The 22,663-nt window shown below is 43.3% G+C and overlaps 1 protein-coding gene across 4 annotated transcripts in view; it reads left to right on the forward strand.

Annotated features, from left to right (window-relative positions):
- drp2 (dystrophin related protein 2) overlaps positions 1–22,663 on the forward strand; it is a 176,297-nt gene that overhangs the window by 99,837 nt on the left and 53,797 nt on the right. For all 4 annotated transcript variants that reach the window (XM_028589824.1, XM_028589826.1, XM_028589825.1 and 1 more), the window contains one exon: positions 19,088–19,244. In XM_028589824.1, coding sequence (XP_028445625.1) covers positions 19,088–19,244 — 157 coding nt within the window. The remainder of the gene's footprint in view (positions 1–19,087; positions 19,245–22,663) is intronic.

The following is a 22,663-nucleotide window of genomic DNA, read 5'->3' on the forward strand; positions in this document are numbered from 1 at the left end:
CTACAAAACAGTGCTTTGATGCCATTGGCAAAAAATTTAGACATGCTGTTCTTATTGCTGTGTGCTTTGTGTTATATCAAGTTGTGGTTTAATGTTTTACGCAGGATTAAGATAATAGCACCAAACAAGTGGACCGCAACATTGTATTGAGCTGTCTATCATAATCACAGCGGAATGACTATGAATATATAGAAAAGAGCCATTTATTAACACAAACGTGTTGCTGAGGCCATTCAGCCATCTGTACGTATTGTGTAAAATATTACAGAATGAGAGTGGGTGGTTTCATTGAATTTAACCTATTTACTCAGTAGTTTACTCGTATGTTAGTGTTAGTGATGTGATCAAACTGTATTTCCACTGAGACCATCTCTGTACTTTGCATACTATGGTAGTCAAACACACAACAGCTTGACACTGAATCATTGGAAATCTCCCCCAGTGTAGTAGCACAGAGTGTGTAGTCAGTTAAAGGTACAACTTCTTCAAATAGATTTCACATGTAATTTATCCAATTACAGTGTCAACCCCATGGGTAACAATATCAGGCATTGTTGAGATTTGGGTCGTGCCACATTGTTAGGTGCCCACTGTTTTGCGCTGTATGAATGCCCACTGAGGTTGGCGTGGGTGTCTCGGTGGCATGTTATGAATTTATTTGCCGCATGGTTTAGATATCTGCAGAGACCCAACCACCCACACTCAGCGTCTAATGGCAAGGGGAGACCCCCGAGTCTGTTTTTTTTCATTACAAGAATGTTCCTATCTCTATTCACAAGTAAAGATATCTAAGCTCCTCATTAAAGTTGTTTTTTAATTCTCATTCTCAGAATTCAGTCGCTACCTTTTTGCCCTTCCTCCTCCCCTCAACTGTTGTTGCAATTTTTTTCTTGTACTTATCGATCCTCCACCTCTCTTCTTCTCCTCCTTCTTTTGCTAGCGCCCCCCACAGGCAGCCCAAGCTTTGTGCAATACCCTTTGGTGGTTCTGTGCTCCACTTTGCCTACATTGCTCTCTGGCAAGTTACAGTGCAGGGCCTGCAGGACTTATTGAGCTCCAATTACAAGTCAGTAATTCTATTGTTCAAGATCAGGGGTGAAAACCTAGTGTTGCTAAGGGGGGTAGCAATGGGATGGCCGGTGTCATCGGTCATTCAGTAAGTTGCTTGAATGATCTTTGCTTTCACTGCTGCCTAAGATTCATTTTGGGATTCTGTGGTTTATTTGCGGGTTAAGAAGAAGGCTGCATTTTCCCAGGATGCCATGTACATGTATATTTGCTCAGTTTCACAGTATTAGTCTATATGGTAATTCTGATGGATGTGGTTTGAGCTGTTTAGTCAAATCTTTCAAATGTGACCTACATTTCAGCTTTTTGATTTTACCTAATGTTCCATTTGTAACTGTGACAACTTATTCAATTACTTAAGCCTTGTTATAATTAATTCAGGCCTCACACAAAGCTACTGTAAATCTCTTTTCCTTGAGAAACTCCCATTGACATGTCATGTGTATTGCAGTGGGAAAAGGGAAAAACTAGGGAATGAACATATTGATAAAGTAGTAATGACAGCATCAAGACCTGTGGGACAGACCCCAACAAAAAGTGATGCACTTTAATGATAAAACCAACCAAAGGGGAATTAGGAGCCCCATGAATAATTTGATGAATTACACTTTGTATGTGTGCTTGAAATTAAACAAGAGTGAAGCTGTGAGGGGAACTGTGCCTTTATACCCATTATCTACTGCAGAACAAATCAGAAATGGTCTTGCACAGATTAGAGACAATGTTGGACTTTTTTGGGCTACAGTGTCTGTTTGGCTAGCAGGATGTATGGAAGTTCTGTGCACTCACTGTACCCAGGCATGCTGAAGGGTTTAGACTGAGTAAGTCAAATCCCCGAAAGAGTGAAAACATGGTGCTGTTGGAGCTGCAAAGAACAATGAGGGCTCAAGGACTGGAGACATGCTTTTTACATTAACTCTGTTTACTTGAAAACCTGCAAACCAAAACTGCCATGGAGGTCAAAAGGGAACAAGTCAGTTTGAAAGCCCTAGTCAATACGTTTTTTAATCATATAAAGTCTGCTTGCTTTTGTGTTTAATCATCATAATTGGCTTTTGGTTAATTGGCTTTTTTACTGCGGTGTTTACAATCATTACTGACCTTTAACAGCATCTTAAAACAGTAGATGCAGATACAACAGTAGAACTATAGATTTTGTCGTTGACTGGTGTCAATCAAGGTATTATAATCCTGATTTTTTAGGATTATTAATTGTGTCTTCAAAGTCCCAATACACCTGCACATGCCCCTATACACAGACAGATATCTATGATTTATACATAGAAACAACAATCACCCTTCTCTGATCTTGTGTTCTGGTGCTGCTGCCATGTTAATCATCAATTTTGGAAACGCAGTTTACAAAGGAAACAATTAAAATTAAACTTCGACCTGTGAATGAGCAAAACGTTATCGACATGTTGGGCCCAAAGTTTCATTTACTCTTACTCTGATCTCCTGTTGCTGAAAATGTTATGATTTTGCTTGTTCAAATTATTGTGATGACTGTATATATATATATATATATATATATATATATATATATATATATATATATATATATATATATATATATATATATATATATATATATGCAATATGGCACACTACTTCATAGGATAATGAGTTCACATTCATTTGTACATGTAATTCTGATGTCATAGACTAATTAGCGACAGTTTGGCATGTATCTGCCACATTTTGAAGGTTAGTGTATCAATTCCAAACAAAGGGCAACAGAAGACACAAAGTGTATATGAATTGGTTGCTTGAAATTTTACTTGTATTAATTCACCCTTTGGTCAGCAGCTGATTTGAAATTAATCTTTTTTTGGCTTCCTCTCCTGTACTAGTGTAGTGCCTGATTGCTTGCCCTCCTTTATTGCTGCTTGCAGCTTTCTTAGAACCGCTCATCTAAACAACTTCACACTCTGCACTGCGCTTCCTTGCGTGCTGAGCAATACAACTGCCATGACATAGTTGTGTCCCCGAGCAATGCTAGAGTATACGCGTCATTTGCATCAACAGCTAACTATTTGGGACTAGGCTATTTCTGGGAACAAAAGTGTTCATTCTAAAAGTTACATCGCTGGTGCTTGAAATGTTTGAGTTTACTGCAATGTAACATCTTTGGTCTCTCACATCGTTGCTACATTAATTAACTGACTAATCAGAATTCATTAAGAAGGAAACGTGTCATAAAGTATAACCTTTAAGTCAGGCAAACAGGCAAAGCATATAGGCTAATAATTACTGAGTAACACTCTTATACAAGGACTGACATATTGTGTTCAATAATAGAGAAAGAAAAGAATAAATGAAAAGGGGAAAAGAGTTCCTCCTTAACTCGGTCACTGAAAGAAATAATAACTGAATATGTTGACGTCATCCCTTGTTGAATGGGAGCTTTGTTGTCATTTATAATTATAATAATTTTAAGATTAACATCAGCTGCAGCGGATAATTTTTGGCGTAGAAACGGGGGGAGAGAGAGAGAGAGAGGGTGGATTTGAATTTAGAATATTTTCAACGCTTTACCTTGCTGTCAGACAGCCCTTTCCTTTCCACAGGGGTTTCCCGTCTCTCTCTTCTGGCCTGTTCAGTCTTCCTCTGCAAAAGTTCTTCTGTATACTCTGGCTCATAAAAGTATCCTCTTGTCTCTATAGTGAACGCCATATGTCATCACTGTCATAAGCACTCATTTATATTTTCTTGTATGTGTTGTCTCTTCTATAAACTGCTGAATGTCTGACCTAAACTGCTGATCTGCAGCATAATACAGCGTGTGGCACAGTTGCACTTATGTGTAGGAATATATTGAGAAAATGTAGTTCCAAAGATATGGCTAAACAGGGTACAAACAAGGTAAACACATCTTTTTTTGGATACTTGCTGTGGGTATCTATCTTTTTTTGGGGGAAAAGTACTTTTAGATATTTATTCTGGCAATGTAACTACCCATTGGACACAACTGAAGACAGGGAGTTCTTGTTGTCTGCACACCTCATTCAGTGTGATGTTTTTATTTCCAAATCTGGTACCACGAGGGAAGCACTGAATTGGCACAATAATTCTACACACACAACATAAATAGTGATAAAAACATGCTGATCTATATCCCCATGAACACAAACACACTCCTTCACGCATGCAATGAAAAGGAATAATGATTCAGATGGAAAACATCGACATTTACACACAAGACATTCACAAACATGCACACAATAAACCCGAGCAACACTTTGTCTCCAAACACACACACACACACACACACACACACACACACACACACACACACACACACACTGGTTTTAAGAGAGTGGTCTCTCGTGCTTCCTATTTCTGTTTTTACATGTCTCACCTTCCCGAAACACATCTTACACTGCCTCTGCTATCTGGTGGGCTAATATTTATGTTACATTATGGGCCTTTTGTGTGTTGGTGAACACACATGCTTCACTGCACATCTATGTGTCTGCATTTGCATTTGACAGAACAAAAAAAGGACAAGATGTATTCACATCTTTACATTCCAGTGTCTGACGCAGGCACACAATTAATAAGTGTCCTCAGCAATACATGGACTGCTTAATAATTAAACCTGCAGACACACTCAAAATGGCTTGTCTGTGTTCACTGTACATACTGTAGAAGTCTCTACATACTTTATAAAAGCAATTGAGATTCTGTATCTGTAAATTGTTTTGTAAGTACAAGTGTGATGTGGAAGATTCACCTAGGACATTTTGGAATGTGAGTTAATTAGTTAATGCAATGGAGAAAACTGTATTTTTCCCATTAAGGTGTGAAGGTATTTGCAGACCAGTACAAGGGTAAGGATTTTACATCCCATGATTTGGGGCTATTGATGTTTACATGTTATTTTTCATGTTATGCATTTATTTAATTTCTGTTAAATCTCATTTTCTAACCTTGTGTTTTCTTTTGGAACTACAAGCATGCAAAATATCCATGTATAGCTGTAACGAATTTGTTACACAAGTGTACTCCCTGTGGGCATCAGCTGCTGTAAATCTTCAAATGTCTACAGTATTTCCAGTTGTGGGAAACAGCCCCAGTGGCTGGTCTGCTCTTGTCACTCAGCAAATATGTTTCCCATAAATCTTAGTAAGGTGGCGGTTGGAAGTGATGCTTTAGGCAAAACGTCAGTAAAACTAAAAAGATAAAAAGGGAAGCAGAAAGAGAGAGAAACCCAGGAAAGGCTGGCAAACATTAACATGCTGCTTGCAGTTTACAGCTATCATGCCACATAATTCATTGATATTGAAGTTAGAATTTTTCATTTACTTACTGCAGCAGCCTTACAATGTGGGCTACATTCATTTTGTACAAACAACATCTTCAGTCCAGGTGAGGGACGGCAGCTGTCCCAATTGACACTAATCAGGTTTCTGTTGACTTTCCATTACACAGGGATACGTTTGGTGTTCTGTACTGTGACCAACTGTGATTAGAGCCTGTGATTTGGGCACGTGTGCCTCCATACATCACAAACACCACAGTAAAATGTTCAATGAGGACATGTTTAGAGTTTGTGGTTTGCCCAAAGCTAACAACATATTGAATGAATTAAGAAATAATGTTAGTTCATTGACAAAGAGGTCTGACCAGTCCACTTCTGGCTGCATCTTCTCTTCCATGATCTTTGCTTAAATGTGATTAGAGTGAGTTGAGTTGGTCCAAGCTCCTTGTAAAGATGCCCTCTGGCTGTCTCTCTCTGTTATTTTTATTTATTTCCATAACCTTAATTAAATTATTTAGTTGCTTAACATTACTACAGAACTGATGATTTGAACAAAACAGTTCTGTTAACTGATAACAATGTGATTACTATTTACAATAAAAGTGGTGTGGTATCATTTTAAGATGCATGGACCTTTCAGAGTTTCTATGCCCGCCTTGTTGTGGTGACACAATGCAATGCAGCCACTATGCAACACAACAGGAGGCCTGGTTCTACTTCTTTCTCTTTCAACATATTTGTAGGAGCCATACATTGGGTTTGATTAGTCTTTTATGATTTTCCTCCATTTTGCGCTGTTGTGCATGTGCGCGCGCTTAGTGATGTCGTTGGTTACTGTGGGTGTCACCGGGGGTGTGGTGACTGTATTAGTGTGTGTGTTCACTTGGGCGGGTTGGCCAGGTGTTGGGATGATGGCTGCAGGGTGAGCACGTGGAGAAACTTTCTGTTGACCGTCACCATTGTCACCTTCTGTTACTGCACTGAGGTATCTTTGCACGGCTTATGAAATGCATCAATTTAAGTAAGTGCTGTTTCTTGCTAAGCTTGTGAAATGGATAAATAAAGACATCCCATCAAGTGCAATGGTTCAGCGTGACGTGTCTTCAGTGTAAACCCACATGTCTTAGCTTGCTGTGGCGTTTGGATTAGTTTCTAAGTTTATATGCCGCAATATTTTTACTGAACTCTCTCCGTAATGAAACCTAAATCTAATCTCAACAAACTAGCTAAAAGTCACACCATGACACTATGCATGTGTCACATCTTAACTTTGATTTAAGCCTTTAACAGTGTGGCATCCATTGAGATAAAAATAAATATATACTCACCTTTGAATATATACCCTTTCAACTAAATGCAGGGCTGCTGTGTCAACATGGCCCATCACACACCCTCGCACTTTTTACCAGCTCTTGCAACATCTCTGCAATTGAGAGAGAAGGGGGAAGAAAGGAGATAGAAATGGGGTTGTGCTCAAAGCTTCCCTGGGCCCTGAGGCAACACACTATCTGTCTCCTCTCTCCTAAAAACAGCGGAAACACTGCTCCTATCTCCTATGCATTAATTAATCACCGAACCGAGCACTAAGCCTCTCTCTATAATCTCTCTGAGTGATTGGGGAGTTGGATTTCTGTTTGACTGTGTTATTTACTGTAGATGTTAACTGTCAAAAAAGGTGGGGATACAACAGAAAGGCAATGCATGCAGCAGAGTTCCCAACTGTGAGAACATTGAGTTACACTGAATACAAAACTCAAACTTTAAATTTACACCCAAAGGCAATGGCCCTCATTTATCAACCTAACGTAGAAACCAGCGCAGATATGAGCGCAGAAATCATCTTACAACAGGCTTCACGTGTGGTTCATGAAACGTTCTTATTACACCAATCAGAGCGTAAGAATGGTCGTACATTGATAAATGCAGCGGCTGGAAACAATTGTAATTTAAATATCACGCCCCAATATATTCTTGGTTTTGAGGCCTCCCCCCTACAATTTACGACTTGGCGAGAGTAATCCGGCTAAGAAGCGGCACTTTTCAGAGGTGGAGATTGAAACCCTGATATCTCTGGTTCATTTGCACGAACGTGTGTACTATTTGGCAGCCTGAAAACTGGTATTAAAGGCTGTAGAAAGAATACGGAATAGAAAGCGATCACTGATGCAGTCAACAGTGTTGCCGTAGTAATCGGACTCTAGCTGAAGTTTATTTAATTTATACACACTGTAGCAGAGTTTATGCAGTGTCTTTTATTTTACACTTGTTTTTTTCATGAGTCAGACCCAAGCAGCCGTGAGCTGTGAGGGAGAGTGCGTGTCCTCCGCCCCCCGTGCTGGACCACCACCCCGACCCTGTCTCCTGACAGCAGAGGGGCTGGAAAAACAAGGCAAAATGTGTCGGTCAATGGCAGAAATAAATTGTTCACTTGTGGCCATTAACGACACTTTAAAAGAGAAACGAAAACCTGACGAATAAATAAAAATGTTGTGCATCGTCATGTTTCCTGAGTATCATTGCCAAACATAACACTATACCTTTTTAAAAGCGAGGAATAATATGCTGTCTCCTTCATATAGCCCCCAGTTGGGGCTGTGCTGGACACATGTTCTCTGGACATCGGGTCATCTGGCTCCATCACTACATTTATGGCACCCAGTTTTCCTACGCGATGTTGTGCAAAACCCCACAGGCTAAAACAATGTTGCAGACTTTTTTTCATAGACAGTATATATAATGGACCAACAGATCCCGTTGCTCTAGACGGAGACCAGTGAACGCTATTGGAAGCACTTTTCTGGTGAGCGCTGAGCGTTACTGCGCAGCCTCCAACTGAGAGAGACAGCGTAAATGTGACGTGAGCAACCTGTCTGAAAGTTGAGACGGAGAGCGTAGGTATATGTAAGGAGATAACTTAGGCACAGGCTAATTATTGCTAACTAAAATGCTAGTTAACATTAGTAATTAAACTTAAACAGCTAATGTGAGTCGAAACTGCCTGCAAGCTTCTCCTGTATACGGTAATTTCTCTACTGTGCGACAGTAAGTCTCGTGGTTATGACACAATCGTTAGCCTATTTTTACAAAACGCCTGCTACGGAGCCATAACGTGAGGTACAAGGTAATGGAACCTTTTATACATTGTCGTGTTTCTTTAGAAATAAACAATGGACAAATAAAGTCTTTAAACGCTTCAGATGTAAAGCTATTCGCTGTCAAAGTGACGTCAAAATGAATGGCAGTCAATGGAATGCTAACGGCGGGTGATGGATTGTTGGCATCAAAATGCAGCCACAGCAGCTACAGTTTGTTGACGCTTACCCCCTTGACTTTTTCTGGCATGTATAGTAGGGTCCCCCCTCCTCCCTCCCTTTGTAACAAAGGTTGGTCTCTCTAATGTTGGGATACACAGTTTATCTGTTCTGACTCTTTTGCTTGAAGCTACTCAAGGAAATTAAAAAGTCTACAATCTTTATTATGACCATCCCTGTTATGTCCTCAGTTTAGACTTATCATGTATTCCTTGGTGAGATTGACTGTCTATCTAGAAACTGTCTGTGAAACCAACAGATGATGACTCAGTGTGTTGAGTGTGTCATATGTCGAGGACAAACAGTCTGCCATGCATTCAAGTCACACAGCGTCCCGTTAGTAGCCTATTCATACCAATTATTGCTGGCTGGGTTAGCCTCTGAGATAGAGAGAGACACACACACACACACACACACACACACACACACACACACACACACACACACTTATAGACATGTGAAGACCTTCATTGATATATTTAATTCCATATGCACCGTTTTAGCATCTTTCAGCTTTTTGTTTTGGGTTTCTGGCCTTCAGTTTTACTGTTTTTGATCACTTTCACTGTTCACATCAACATTGTGTAAATACGCATCAGGCAGCTAGTGGAATATCTCTGACTGACCCACTGAACATTACCTATCTAGCACCAAACGGCAGAAAGACAAAGTTAGTGATTAGATGGTGAACATAGTGGAGCATTTAGCAGCTAAAGAGCCAGATATTTCCCTCAGGAAATAAAGGAGACTAATGCAGAGCTAAAAATGAGGGCAGGTGGCCAAAAACACAACTTAAAATGTCATGTTGATGTTGCTAAATCTCAGTTGGATTTGTAAATAGGCAATCGTTTGCCAATAAATTCGCAATATCAATTTAAGAAGGTGATAATATGTCAGTGTTGTTTACAGCTTGTTCCTCTGGCCCAAAGTGCCCCAAAGAACAGCTGATGCTAGTTTAATGTGAAACTCAAACTGCTCTTCACAGAAATGGAGGAGTGCACACAGCCCACCTGTTCCCTCTGTAGCTCCTGTCTCACATATGCACGAACGCACACACACATTCAAAATCCCTGGCATCTCCTAATCTAACACAGCGGAACTTGGCCCATAAATACCACTTAAATTGATATGATGATGTTTCCACTGGAGATAAAATAGCTTCTATACTGGCAAACCTTTCGTCTGGCCTCCATACAGCTTAGCAAGGCGAGAGTAGTTCTTGGCAGCACCCGCCATGTGATGGCGTTTCCATTACAGAGCAGGCAGTGCACTATTTGTCTCACCCTTTGTGTGTGTAATGGAAGCAGCAGTGATGGGTGAGAGTAATGTGAGATGAGTGTGTGCCTGCTGTGGTGTGGTTTGAAGGGTTTCGAAACTTCTCTGCAAAAGTGCCAGGGTCATCCTTTGATGGATGGCCTTTCTTCAGATGTATCCAAGGGTCAGGTTTGCTCTGATTTGAGTCAGAAACCTCTCTCCATTTATGCTTTGTGCATGTGTGCCTGTGTGTGTTGTTTTTATGTGTGTATTCACGCCTGTTATGGACTGAGAGCCTGTTTTGCAGGGGCCACAGAAAAAACAGTTCTTCTCTGATTCAATTACCACAGCGAGCTGAACTGGAGGGACAACAAGAGGCTATGGGACAGCACGGTCTGCTTCACACAGGTTTCCTGACACAAGTTTGAACAAAGAGGCCTATCAATTCTGAAATGTGCACTTACAAGCTTGATTTCACCTTTCCGTCTTTTTCTCCTTAAAGTCTCTCTTTTTTTTTTTTTTCCCACATTCCATTCTGCAACCGGCATCCCTGACATGGCACCTAATTCCTCATGTGTCAGAACCAATTTGTACCAAAATTCTGTTTGCAGGAAATTGCCGTTGCCATACAGTCCCTGACATGACATTGCTGATTGTTTATTGTTTACTAAAAGGATCCCCATTAGCTGATGTTGTAACAATCAGCTACTCTTCCTCGGGTCCACACTACCACACAATACATACCCATTGTATCACATACAACCCATTACAAGAATGTATGTAAAATCACATCAATATGCAGTAACGCCCACATACAACCCATGCAGGTGTACACCCACGAACATACACACACGTACTGTACATATTCCTTAAAACAAGAGATTAAACAGTCACACTCAGTAACTATTACATTATAAATAACCACCTTTTCGCACAGAACAAACATTCTTTATAGAAAAGCAATTATAAAACAACTATATATATATATACACACACTCACCTAAAGGATTATTAGGAACACCATACTACCATACTACCTATGTGACCCTATCCTATCAATATGGGCCAACATTTCTAAAGAATGCTTCCAGCACCTTGTTGAATCAAGGATACAAAGAATTAAGGCAGTTCTGAAGGCGAAAGGGATCCCTCACACCATTACACCCCCACCACCACCAGCCTACCAGCGCCTACCTACTGCTTACCTTTCTTTCCCTTTCTGACATTCAGTTTGGAGTTCAGGAGATTGTCTAGACCTGGACCACACCCCTAAATGCATTGAATCAGTTGCCATGTGACTGGTTGATTAGATAATTTCATTAACATGAAAAAAATACTTTTTGAAAGATGATTTATCTTTAATTAACTGAATATTCAGGGTAACTTATTCCAATTTGTTATGGCTTGATACATAACTTTTTTATTTTGATGAGCAAGTCCTTAGGCTAGGTATAACGATATGACCATTACTAGCAAATCTGGTGTTATGGCTATGCGTATTATTACAGTAAACAATTTGGTTGAATAAAAATGTTGGCATATTCAAATTAATTTAAAAAAGACAATGTTGTACACATCCATGTAGTTGCTGGTGCACGACACAAACATGAATGTTCAAAGATAGTAAAGTCTGCACAACAGCTTAATGCTCTGGAAAAATACTTTAATAGTGCAAATACGGTCCACAACGTTTCGGGCCCACAATTTGGCCATCCACAGGTTTGTTTTACTCTCTAAAAGTCTGTTATGGTCAAGTTCAGGAATGCCATCCACCATTATGTTGTTGCACCTACACTGCCCTTCAAGATAATTGGCTTTAGTATCCAGAACCAAAAGAGATTCTGCCACTTTACATAATATAATTTGAGAGTTTGTTATGGTTAGCCTTCAATTCATCCACATCCTTCTGAGTGAACTCCAGGCTCATGTATGTCCTTCACCAACTCGTCCACTCTTTGATTGGTGGTGTTAATGACCATTTGTGTAAAGTTTTTATTACTGTGTTCTTGTTGAAGTATTAGTTCTTTAAAGTGTGCTCTTTCTCGTTCAAGCAACTCCCGAACCTGCGACAGGGAGATTGCGTCCTCATTGCTATTGTTCCCATTGTTACTAGGCATGATGGCGATGCCGGTGGCAGCCACTAACCGTTTAGCCACACACGAGCAGGAGATTAATTAAGCACACTGAAAAATACCTTCAACAATAGAAGTCCCTCCATTGGCTGGGAAACCTATCCGCTCCATGGTAGTTGCTAGGAGCTGCTAGGCCTGGTGGAAGCTGGCTGCTAGGAGCTGCTGGTCATGGTGCAGGCCGTGAGCATTTACTTGGACTCCTTATTTGCATATATTAAACTTTATTGCAATTATTGTGTTTGACTTCATTTAGACTTATACATCTTAAAGTGTTCCTCTGACTTTACTTTTGCTTTTATCTGAATATCAGTCCACTTACATTTTTGCAATGTTCCCCTCATTTATAGTTGTGAGCAGTGACACTTAGAATGCCTGTTTCTTTTTCTGACTCTTGCTCTCGCTCCCACTCATCATCTCTGATGTGACAGTTCCTGCAAATTGTGATGTGCACGGATAATGATATTTGAGTGCCGGCTTCTGGTGTGTAATTGAAACACTGGGACGCTAGTGCCAGCTGTGTCACTGATAGACATCTCTCTTGCTGCTGGCAGGTGGCAAGCAGATACATTCTCTCTGTTATTTGTTACTGGTTTACTTCATCAAACCTGCATCTGCACTAACCTGTGATTCTTCAAGTCTCTCACTGTCTCGTATGTGCCACAGCATACACAATATATGCTTGTTTTGCTGTGATTTGCAGCATTGTGATTTAACACTGTTGCAGGTAGATGTACTGTAGTGTCCTGTATTTTGGATCACGGAAATGCATGGTTTGGCTCGGATAACACCCAATTCTGCATCAGAATCAGAAAAAGGTTTGCCACAATAAGTACACTTACGTGGAATTTGCACAAACAAACATATTAAACATTAATATGAAATAAACAATAAATACAGAAAACAAATAAACACATACAAAATAACTGTTGCATAAGAAAAGAAAAAAGAGGCTGAATGGGTTGAGTGCAGAATGTGCAAAGAATATATAGTATTTGCAATGGGCAGATGTGTATTCCAGGATGATGGTTAGTGCAAAGTCTATGACTAGGGATGGGGCTCCGGGGCCTTGTTGGTGAGGCGGACTACTGAGGGTAAGAAACTTGTTTTGAGTTGAGGTTTTGGTCCTGATTGGCCGCAGCCTCCTGCTAGAGGGGAGGGGTTCAACGGTTTGTGTCGAGGGTGAGAGGGATAGGCTACAATTTTTCCTACCCGCCTCAGCATCCTGGAGGTGTCCTGCAGAGACAGCAGATTGCAGCCAATTGCCTTCTCAGCAGAGCGGATGATACACTGCCCTCTGCCCTTCTCCTTAGCAGTGGCAGCAGCGTACCAGATGGTGATGGAGCAGGTGAGGATGGACTCGATGATGGCAGTGTAGCAGTGCACCATCATTGCCCTGACAGGTTGAACTTCTTCTGCTGCAGCAGGAAGTACATTGCCTCATCCCCACCAGAGATGAGTCCAATGAGTGCAGTTTTGTCCGCGAACTTCAGGAGCTTGACAGACTGGTGACTGCAGGTGCAGCTGTTGGTGTACAGGGAGAAGAGCAGAGGGGAAAGGACGCAGCCTTGAGGGGAATCGGTGCTGAATGGTGTTGAAGGCAGAGCTGAAGTCCACAAACAGCATCCTGGCATAAGATCTTGAGGAGTCCAGGTGCCGGAGGATGAAATGAAGATAGTTGCTTATTCTTTACCACTCAGATGAAGGCAGATTTGCCACTCAAACTTCTTAGTAATTCTTGAAACAATGGATCTCTGATTCCAGACAGAGGTACACAAAAGCAGGTTCTCATTTCTAATCTGTCACATCTGATTTTACTTTCTGAAAAGACAACTGATGCTAGCATATTTGATCAGCTGTGGTTAACTAATTAACATTAATTAACTAATTAATTTAATTAACTAAAGGACATTGGGATTCCTCGTATAAAGGCTAATGTGGACTTGTTAATTGGTACCAATACCTCCAAGTTGATGGAGCCTTGGGAGGTTATTAACAGTCAGGGCAATGGACCATATGCTATCAGAACCTTATTGGGGTGGGTGCTTAACGGTCCATTAAAGGGAAACGGTGACAGGTAAAGCTTGAGTGGTTACCCTGAGGTTACTGTTAATAGAACTAATGTCAACAGAATTGAAGAGCTACTGATGAACCAATACAACCATGACTTCAACGAGGTAACCTCCAAAGACCAAGAGGAGATGTCAAGGAAGGAAAGGAAATTCATTGAAATTATGGATAGCTCTGTTCAGCTTTATAAAGGACACTACAAAATAAAACTGCCTTTCAAAGAAAAAGACCTCACCATGCCAAACAATCTCTGCATTGCCAAGCAACGTGTTCATGGCTTGAGGAGAAGGCTTCAGAAGGATGCAAGTTATCATGATGAGTACACAAAGTTTCTTACTGATGTCATTAACAAAGGCTATGCGGAAAAAGTGCCTCAGCATCAGTTAGAGCCATGCAAGGGAAAGGTATGGTATATACCTCATCATGAAGTATATCATCCTAAGAAGAGAACCGTGCGTGTTGTGTTTGACTGTGGAGCAGACTTCAAAGGTGTCTCTCTCAATAGTCAACTTTTACAAGGCCCAAACCTGAACAGCTCCTTAATAGGAGTCCTTTTACAGTTCAGACAAGATCCTGTAGCCTGTAGCCGACTGTTCATTATTCTGGGCTGTATCATCACCAAGTTGTGCCTGCTTTGCTCTTAGGAAGAATGCTGAGGATAATCAAACAAGCTTTCCAGAAGAAGTCATGGACACAATCAAAAGAAATTTCTACACGGATGACCTTCTGAAAAGCCTTGCCTCTGAAGAGGAGGCTGTCCTGATGGTTAAGAATCAAACACCATTTGCAGCAGAGGAGGCTTCAATCTCACAAAATGGATCAGCAACAGCCGGGACCTACTTCAAAGTATTCCAGAAGAACACAAATCACAGAACTTGTTTGAGCTGGATCTGGACAGAGATAAACTGCCATAGAGAGGGCTTTAGGCCTGCAGTGGTGTATAGAAACAGACACTTTCAAATTTCAACTGAAGATCAAGGAGCAACCACACAACAAACGTGTGTCTGTAATCAGTTCCATCTATGATCCACTGGGGTTCTTGGCACCACTTATTCTCCCTGCTAAACTGCTGCTGCAGGAGTTATGTAGGCAGAAGTATGATTGGGATGACCTCATACCTTCACCTTTTGAGCAGAAGTGGATTGAGTGGCTGACAGATCTACAGAAAGTGGCTAATTTCGAAGTCAACAGGTGTATCAAGCCTAAAGGATTTGGAAAGATCGGAAGTGCACAACTGCATCACTTTTCAGATGCTAGTGAAAATGTATATGGCACAGTCACCTACCTCAGAATGCAGAACTGAAGTGGTCCATGTTGCATTCTTGTTTGGCAAATCCAGAGTGACTCCTCTAAAACCCATCACCATACCTTGTCTGGAACTCACTGCTGCTGTTGTCGCCATTAAAGTTGACAAGATGCTTCAATCAGAGCTGCAGATTCCACTGAAGAAATAGCACTTTTGGACCGGCAGTACATCAGTTCTAAAGTATATCAAATATGAGGACAAGATTCCTAACCTTCGTCGCTAACAGAGTTTCCATGATAAGAGACAACTCAGACATGTCACAGTGGAGTTATGTTCCCACATCACTAAACCCTGCAGATGATGCTTCAAGAGGATTGAATGCTCTTTTCTTTGGGATCCAGAAAATTAATGGCCAAGATTGCCTGTGGATTTCAGCATCCCAAGTGATGATCCAGAGGTTAAGCAAAGTGTGCTGGTTAATGCAACCATTAACACCTTGAATGCCACCACTCGACTAATAACTTATTTCTCAGAGGCAGAGATTAAAAGTTTCAGTTGCATGGATCCTTAGATTAAAAAAAAACCCTGCTGAAGCTGAGTAAGCAAAGAAAGCAGTTGCAGCTTGCACATACGTACTAGTGCTAATGGAGCACCAATGGTGGAGGTGCAGCAAGAAATGCAAGCTTTTCGATCTTCACTCAAAGGGAAGAACTTGTCACCGGATGACCTCGTAGAAAGTGAGAACTCACTAATTTCCTTTTGTCAGCGAGAGAGATTCCAGGATGAGATGGCTGCATTATCATCTCAAAAATCAGTGAAAAAAGGCAGCACCATCTACAAGCTGGATCCAGTTCTACAAGATGGCCTTATGAGGGCTGGGGGATGCCTCAATAACTCAGCTTTGCCTGAGGACACAAAACATCCCTCATCCTGTCTAAAGACCAACACCTCTCAACCCTTATTCTCCGCCATTTTCTTGAGCAGTTGGGCCACGGAGGAAGAAATCATGTACTTTCCACTGTAAGGAAATGATATTGGATCACAAATGATGACTCTGCAGATAGAAAAATCATAGCAAGATGTGGGTTTTGCAGACGCTACAGAGGAAAGGCTGGTGAACAAAAGATGGCAAACTTGCCCACAGATAGAATTGTTCCTGATCTCCCTCCATTCACTAATGTTGGTGTTGATTATTTTGGTCCATTCGAGGTGAAAAGAGGACGTAACATTGTAAAACGTTACGGAGTGATCTTCACTTGTATGACAAGTAGGGCCATTCACCTGGAAACTGCTTACTCTCTTGATACAAGTTCATGTATCAATGCATTGCGAAGGTTCATCTGTCGGAGAGGACAGGTTTGTCACATGAGATCAGACAATGGTACCAACTTTGTGGGAGCTGAAAAAGAATTGAGAGAAGCCTTAGCTGTTATGGTTTCAGTATTTTGCTTTGTATTTTGTTCTATTTCTGTTGCCTGTTTGTAGTTTCCTGTATGTTTCTTGTTGTATTCTATAGGTTTCTGTTCCCTGTCCTGTAAATTTATCCTGTGTTGTGTATTGTTGTCTGTATATATTTTGTTGTGTATTTTTGTGTTCCCTGTAGTGAATTTCCCTGTTTATGTTCTGTTTCCTGTTTTATTTTGATAGTCTGTTTCCTGTCTTGTCATGTCTAGTTTTACTTCCTTTGTTTTCCCGCCTGAGTGATTGTCTGATGTGCTCCACCTGTTCCCCAGCCCTGGTGTCACCTGTCTTGTGTCTGCTCGTTACCTAGTTTATTTAGCCTCTGTGTTTCCCTTTGTGTCTTGTCAGATTGTTTTGTGCTTCGTCCTGTCTGTTTGCATCCTGCTCAGCATTTCTCAGCCTTTTGTTTGCCTTGCCTTTATTTGTTTGCCTCTGGATACCCTGTGTTTCCCTCTGCCTTTTTGGATACCTTAGTTTGTTGGAACTCTGCCTTTTTTGTTGTGAATAAATCGTCGTGTTCAACTTTCTCCTGCCTGCCTGCCTCTCCCTGCATTTGGGTCTGTTATCCCCTGCTCCACACAACGCTTAGCTTTGCTAAACCAGGATCACATTGAAAGATACCTGTCGCAAAAAGGAATTATATGGAGTTTCAACCCACCTTCTGGATCACATCACGGCGGCATTTGGGAGCGCATCATACGGATAATCAGAAGGGTGTCGAGTTCAGTTCTTCATCAACAAAGTTTGGATGATGAAGGATTTCAATCAGTGCTTTGTGAAGTTGAAGCAATGCTGAACGACCGGCCCATCACTAAATTATCTGAAGATCCAAGTGACCTTGAGGCATTGACTCCTAACCACTTGCTTCTACTGGAAGGGAAGCCTATTCTACCACCAGGACTTTTTGAAAGAAATGATCTGTATGCAAGAAGGAAGATGGAAACCGGTCGAATATATTGCTGATCTCTTCTGGAAAAGATGGACTCATGAGTACCTACCATTGTTGCAGGAACGACAAAAATGGACAAAGGAAAAAAGAAGTTTCATGCCTGGGGATGTCGTTGTTGTGGATTCTACAGCTCTACGTGGATCTTGGATGCTTGGAAAAATACTGGAAACTTTCCCTGATAAAAGGGGACTTGTATGTTCTGTTTGTCTTCAAACAAAGACAAATGTGGTTGTACAACCTGTGACTAAAATATGTATCTTATGTGAGGCCACAGAGTAAATATGTGTAAATATAAGGGTTCAGTATGGTTTGTGCAGTAAAGACTTTGCATAAGTTATTAATACCAAAGTGTGGGTTTGTTTTTATTTATTTTACATTATGGCCCCTTTTATACATACATGGTATGGTTCCATAAGACTGAGGCTAAAGCTGCACGTACCAGATAAAGTCTGAGAAAAGAATCCTCACCGGTAAATGATTGACTAGTCGTGACTAAGATGTGAAAATAGTGAAACATTGTTCTTGTATTGCAATATAGAGCTGGTGAGTCCTAGTGTACAGGGGAGGGGTTTAGCAAATGGTCAATTATAATGATTATATTTTAATTATTAAATAATGATCACTTACCAAAATGAACACCATCCCATGCTTGTTAAAAATCATCGATGGCTATGCTAAAATACTAGCCTGACGTCGTCATACTCAGATTCTAGTCAGAATGTGAGAACTTCCCGACCTCGAAGTAAGTTTGACTGGCATCCAGGCTACTAAAATACAGCATTCAGATACAGAATTGTCCAGAGTGACATGATCAGCAAGGCGTGACAAATTTCAGGCACATTTGTTCCCTTCATAACTCGCTCAAAAGAAGAAGTTGTGGCCTTCAAGAACAGCAAAGCACTGACCTTCTTATAGCAGGTTTTACAAGGCTCTTTGAAATGTGTATTCTGACAGTCTACAACTCTATATAGCTGCCCAAATTAAGGACAGCGCAAACTAAAGAGGCAATTAAGGTCCTATTGCAAAATTTAAAATAGGACATACTGTACATTGCATTAAGTTTTTATTTGATTTTAAAAGAAATGCCTACTTTTTATTGCAATAGATTGCAATTCAAGGTATAAATCCTAAATGTACATCTTGATGAAGTTTTAAGTTTTGGATGTTAACAAAGCTAATACTGTGTTGACATTCTGGATAGAGGGAAGTTGAAACCAAATATAATCTGCAGTATTTAGTTAGACTATTTGCTGAACCGTGTGTGTGTGTGTGTGTGTGTGTGTGTGTGTGTGTGTGTGTGTGTGTGTGTGTGTGTGTGTGTGTGCGTGTTGGCAGGGTGCGGCTAGAGGCCTTCTCCGATAACAGCGGGAAGCTGCAGCTCTCTCTGCAGGAGATCATTGAATGGCTGACAGCCAAGGACGAGGAGCTGTCAGAGCAGCTGCCCATAGGAGGCGACGTGGGGGCCGTCCAGCACCAGAGGGAGTTCCACCAGGTAATGTGGACGATGATACCTTTTTAGTTCAAATATTACACAGCCAGTACAAATATTGGTGGGATCGAGTCTTTGTTCTGCCTAAGGGGAAATCAATTTCCACTGTATGCTCACTCAGATACAGTAAATTGAGTCTACAGTTGAGTCTATAGATGCATACAGACATGAAAACAGACTACTGTGTGTGGCATAGAGGACAAGACTCCTGCTAGAGTAAAGAATGGACTTTAAAGTCCTATATCTGCATTCATATGGGAGCAGTGTGAAAAATATATTGAGGTTGTAACCAAGGTCATGTTCTATTTCGTATAGGCTTCGCCCTCTAAGGCTACGCTATTGGGTTTATCCCTTCGTGCATGCGCAGTCGTAAAGATTTTCTTTCCCGCCCTTGCGTACAGTACAGGCTTCAACTACGTCCGCGGATACTGTATATATACAGAGCGGACCCGTTGTTCATCTCCCACTTTTTCTTCAAGCTAGCAGTAAGAAGACAAACTCAGTGCCGCTCACGCGGGCCCAGATCTCGCCCCCGACACCGCCCGCCTGCCATCTAAAGAGCTTAACCGGCGGGCGGAAGCTTACTGGCTTGTCAGGCTAGCGGGGAAGGGGATGGCAGCTGGGCAGACAGACGCCAATCCGTCAACACCCTGGATCCGCACAACTTCCAGCGGTGTTTGCCTCTGCCCCACAGTCTACCGGACCGGCTACATCCCGCCGCCGGACCTCCATCCCCGCTGCGAGACCTGCCTCGGCGCCGCTTACGCGGGCCCAGCTCACGCGGGCCCAGCTCACGCGGGCCCGGCTCTCACCCCCGACGCCTCCTGCCAGTTCTGCGCCCACCCGCCATCTAAAGAGCTTAACTGGCGGGCGGAAGCGTACTGGCTTGTCAGGCTAGCGGGGAAGGGGATGGCAGCTGGGCAGACAGACGGCAATCCGTCAACACCCTGGATCTGCTGGAGGAAGGCTTTATCGACGAGCACGAGCCAGATGGCTCGGTCCCCTCGGATAACGCCTCCGTCACCGGCTGTCCCTCCTCCCCCCTGGGAGGACTGGACCTCGTAAGGGGGATCGATGCCCTCCCATTGCGGCTCTCCCCATCTCCGAAACGGCAGGGGGCACCGTTTTGGTGGCCTCCACCCCTAAGGCTCTCTTCTTGGATTTGCCGGAGATCATTAAAAGGCGGCAGACCAGAGAGGCATAGCGCTCCCGGCTGAGCTGAGCTTCCAGCCCCCGCTCTTGGCCTCTTGAGCGGTGATGTTTACGCTCAGGAGCCGCCCTCCTCACGGGCTCCACTCTGCCGCGCTTCACGGAGCTTCGGCCGTTCGTGGAGGAGGCTCTCTCTCTCCCAGCCCGGGAAACTGAAGGCTCCCGTCTCTCGCTACACCCTGTTCACTTGGGTTCAAGGCGACACAGAAGTGGGCTTCCCTTCGGTAACCCCGCTGGGGCAGAGCCTGGCGTCCATTCTGCTTCCGGAGGCTGCTTTTTTCGGCCACCAGAAGCCCGCGCCTTTTTCCCCAGGATCAGGTATGTTCTAACCTCTGCCATCTCCGCTATGGCCACCACTCCAGGAGCTCTTCCTCCGGAGCTAGCCACGCTATGAGCGGTGCCGCTCAGTCATTCTTCTCCCCCCGGCTATGCCAACGGGATGAGGACGATGGTGACCCGGTGGCCGCTCACGCCCCACACGGCGGTGACCGGCCTCGCTCAGCGGCAGAACGGGCTCTGCGCTCCTTGCTGGCCATGTCTGTAAACACACAAACGCTTTCAGAGCACAGCGGCATGGATGGACCTGCCCCAATTCAACCGGTGCTTTACGGCTATTCCACATGCTGACGGTCAAGCAAGTGTTGGAATGTGTGCACCACCACGAATGGTTCACGTCTGTGGATCTGAAAGACGTATACTTTCACATCCAATTATTCCCAGACACAGGAAATTCCTGCGCTTCTTTTCTTTTTCCTAGGGGCCCATTCCAGTACAACCGGCTGCTGGTCGGGTACACTGACCCCCCGCACTTTTTCCAAGTGCATGGAGACGGCACTTCAGCCGTTGCGGAAAAAAGGCATCAGAGTCCTGTTTTATCTGGACGACCTGCTCATTCTGGCCCCCTCCTGGGAAAAGGCAGTGCAGCAAACTATGAAAGTTTGCGACATCGGCAAACACTGGCTTCGCCATGAACTGGCAAAAAAGCTCACTGCTCCCCGCACAATCAATAGTTTATCTGGGCGTGGACATAAACTCGATTGTCATAAGGGCCAGGCTGTCAACGCCAAGATGAGACGCACTGATCTCTCTGTTGTCGCGCATCACGCCATACGCGGCAGTGTCAGCGTTGTCTGTGATGCTTTTTCTGGGCACGATGGCTGCGGGTCACGTAGTAGCCCCCTGGGTGTCCTCCACATGAGGGAAATCCAGAGGTGGTATCACCGCCAGCGCCTCGACCCTATACGCCAACCGGGGTTCCCCTTACTGGCTGGGGAGGAATGTGCAAGTCACAGGTGGTGGGAGGAGAATGGCAAACCCTGTCACAATGCCCTGTCACAGCTGGACGGCGCAATATTTCACCCCCGGTGGTAACCCAGCGGCTGTGGGGCTGGCTGCTGAGCGGGAATGCTTGCAGAAATTAGGCTTGCCCCCTGCCGTGGTGCGCACTATCCAGAACGCAAGAGCCCCTTCCACTACAGTGTGTTACGCAGGGCGTTGGTCTGCTTTCCAGCGCTGGTGCACGGAGAAGGAAGCGGACCCCATATCGTGTCCCCTTCCTCTCGTGTCGACTTGATTTGGCTCCATCTACAGTCAAAGCCTACGCAGTGACCATCTCATCCTGCCACGAAGGCTATGCGCACCCCCTGGTAAAGCGTTTTCTTGAAGGGGGTCAGACGACAGAAACCTGCCGTGCGCTCTCTCACACCCCAATGAGACATTGCACTGGTACTTCGAGCTCTGGGGAAGCCTCCTTTCGAGCCCCTAGCACAAGCCTTTCTCAGGTTGCTGTCACTAAAAACGGCGCTACTCCTTGGCTTGACGTCAGCCAAGGGAGTGAGCGACTTATGTGCGCTGTCAGTTTCACTGTCCTGCCTCTCCATTAGAGGGAACGGGAGCGCAGCCGCCTTGCAGCCAAACCCCTCATTCACAGCGAAAAATTATAACTAATTATTTTCTCTCAAGGGTTTTTCTCCCCGCCTCATGACAACGACGCGGAGGAGGTTTTCCATTGGTTATGCCCAGCGCGCGCGTTATCGCGGCACGTTTTACGCACGGCGGACATAAGGCAGACACAGCAGCTGTTTGTACACTATAGGGAACACTCCCAAGGAGCGGCCCTTTCAAAACAGCATCTGTATCACTGGCTGTGCGAGGCTATCACCCAGACCTATAACACGGGCATCCGGGCACACTCTACGAGGGCACTGTCGGCA

Source organism: Perca flavescens, chromosome 10 (assembly GCF_004354835.1).
Source record: "Perca flavescens isolate YP-PL-M2 chromosome 10, PFLA_1.0, whole genome shotgun sequence".
Taxonomy (NCBI): domain Eukaryota; kingdom Metazoa; phylum Chordata; class Actinopteri; order Perciformes; family Percidae; genus Perca; species Perca flavescens.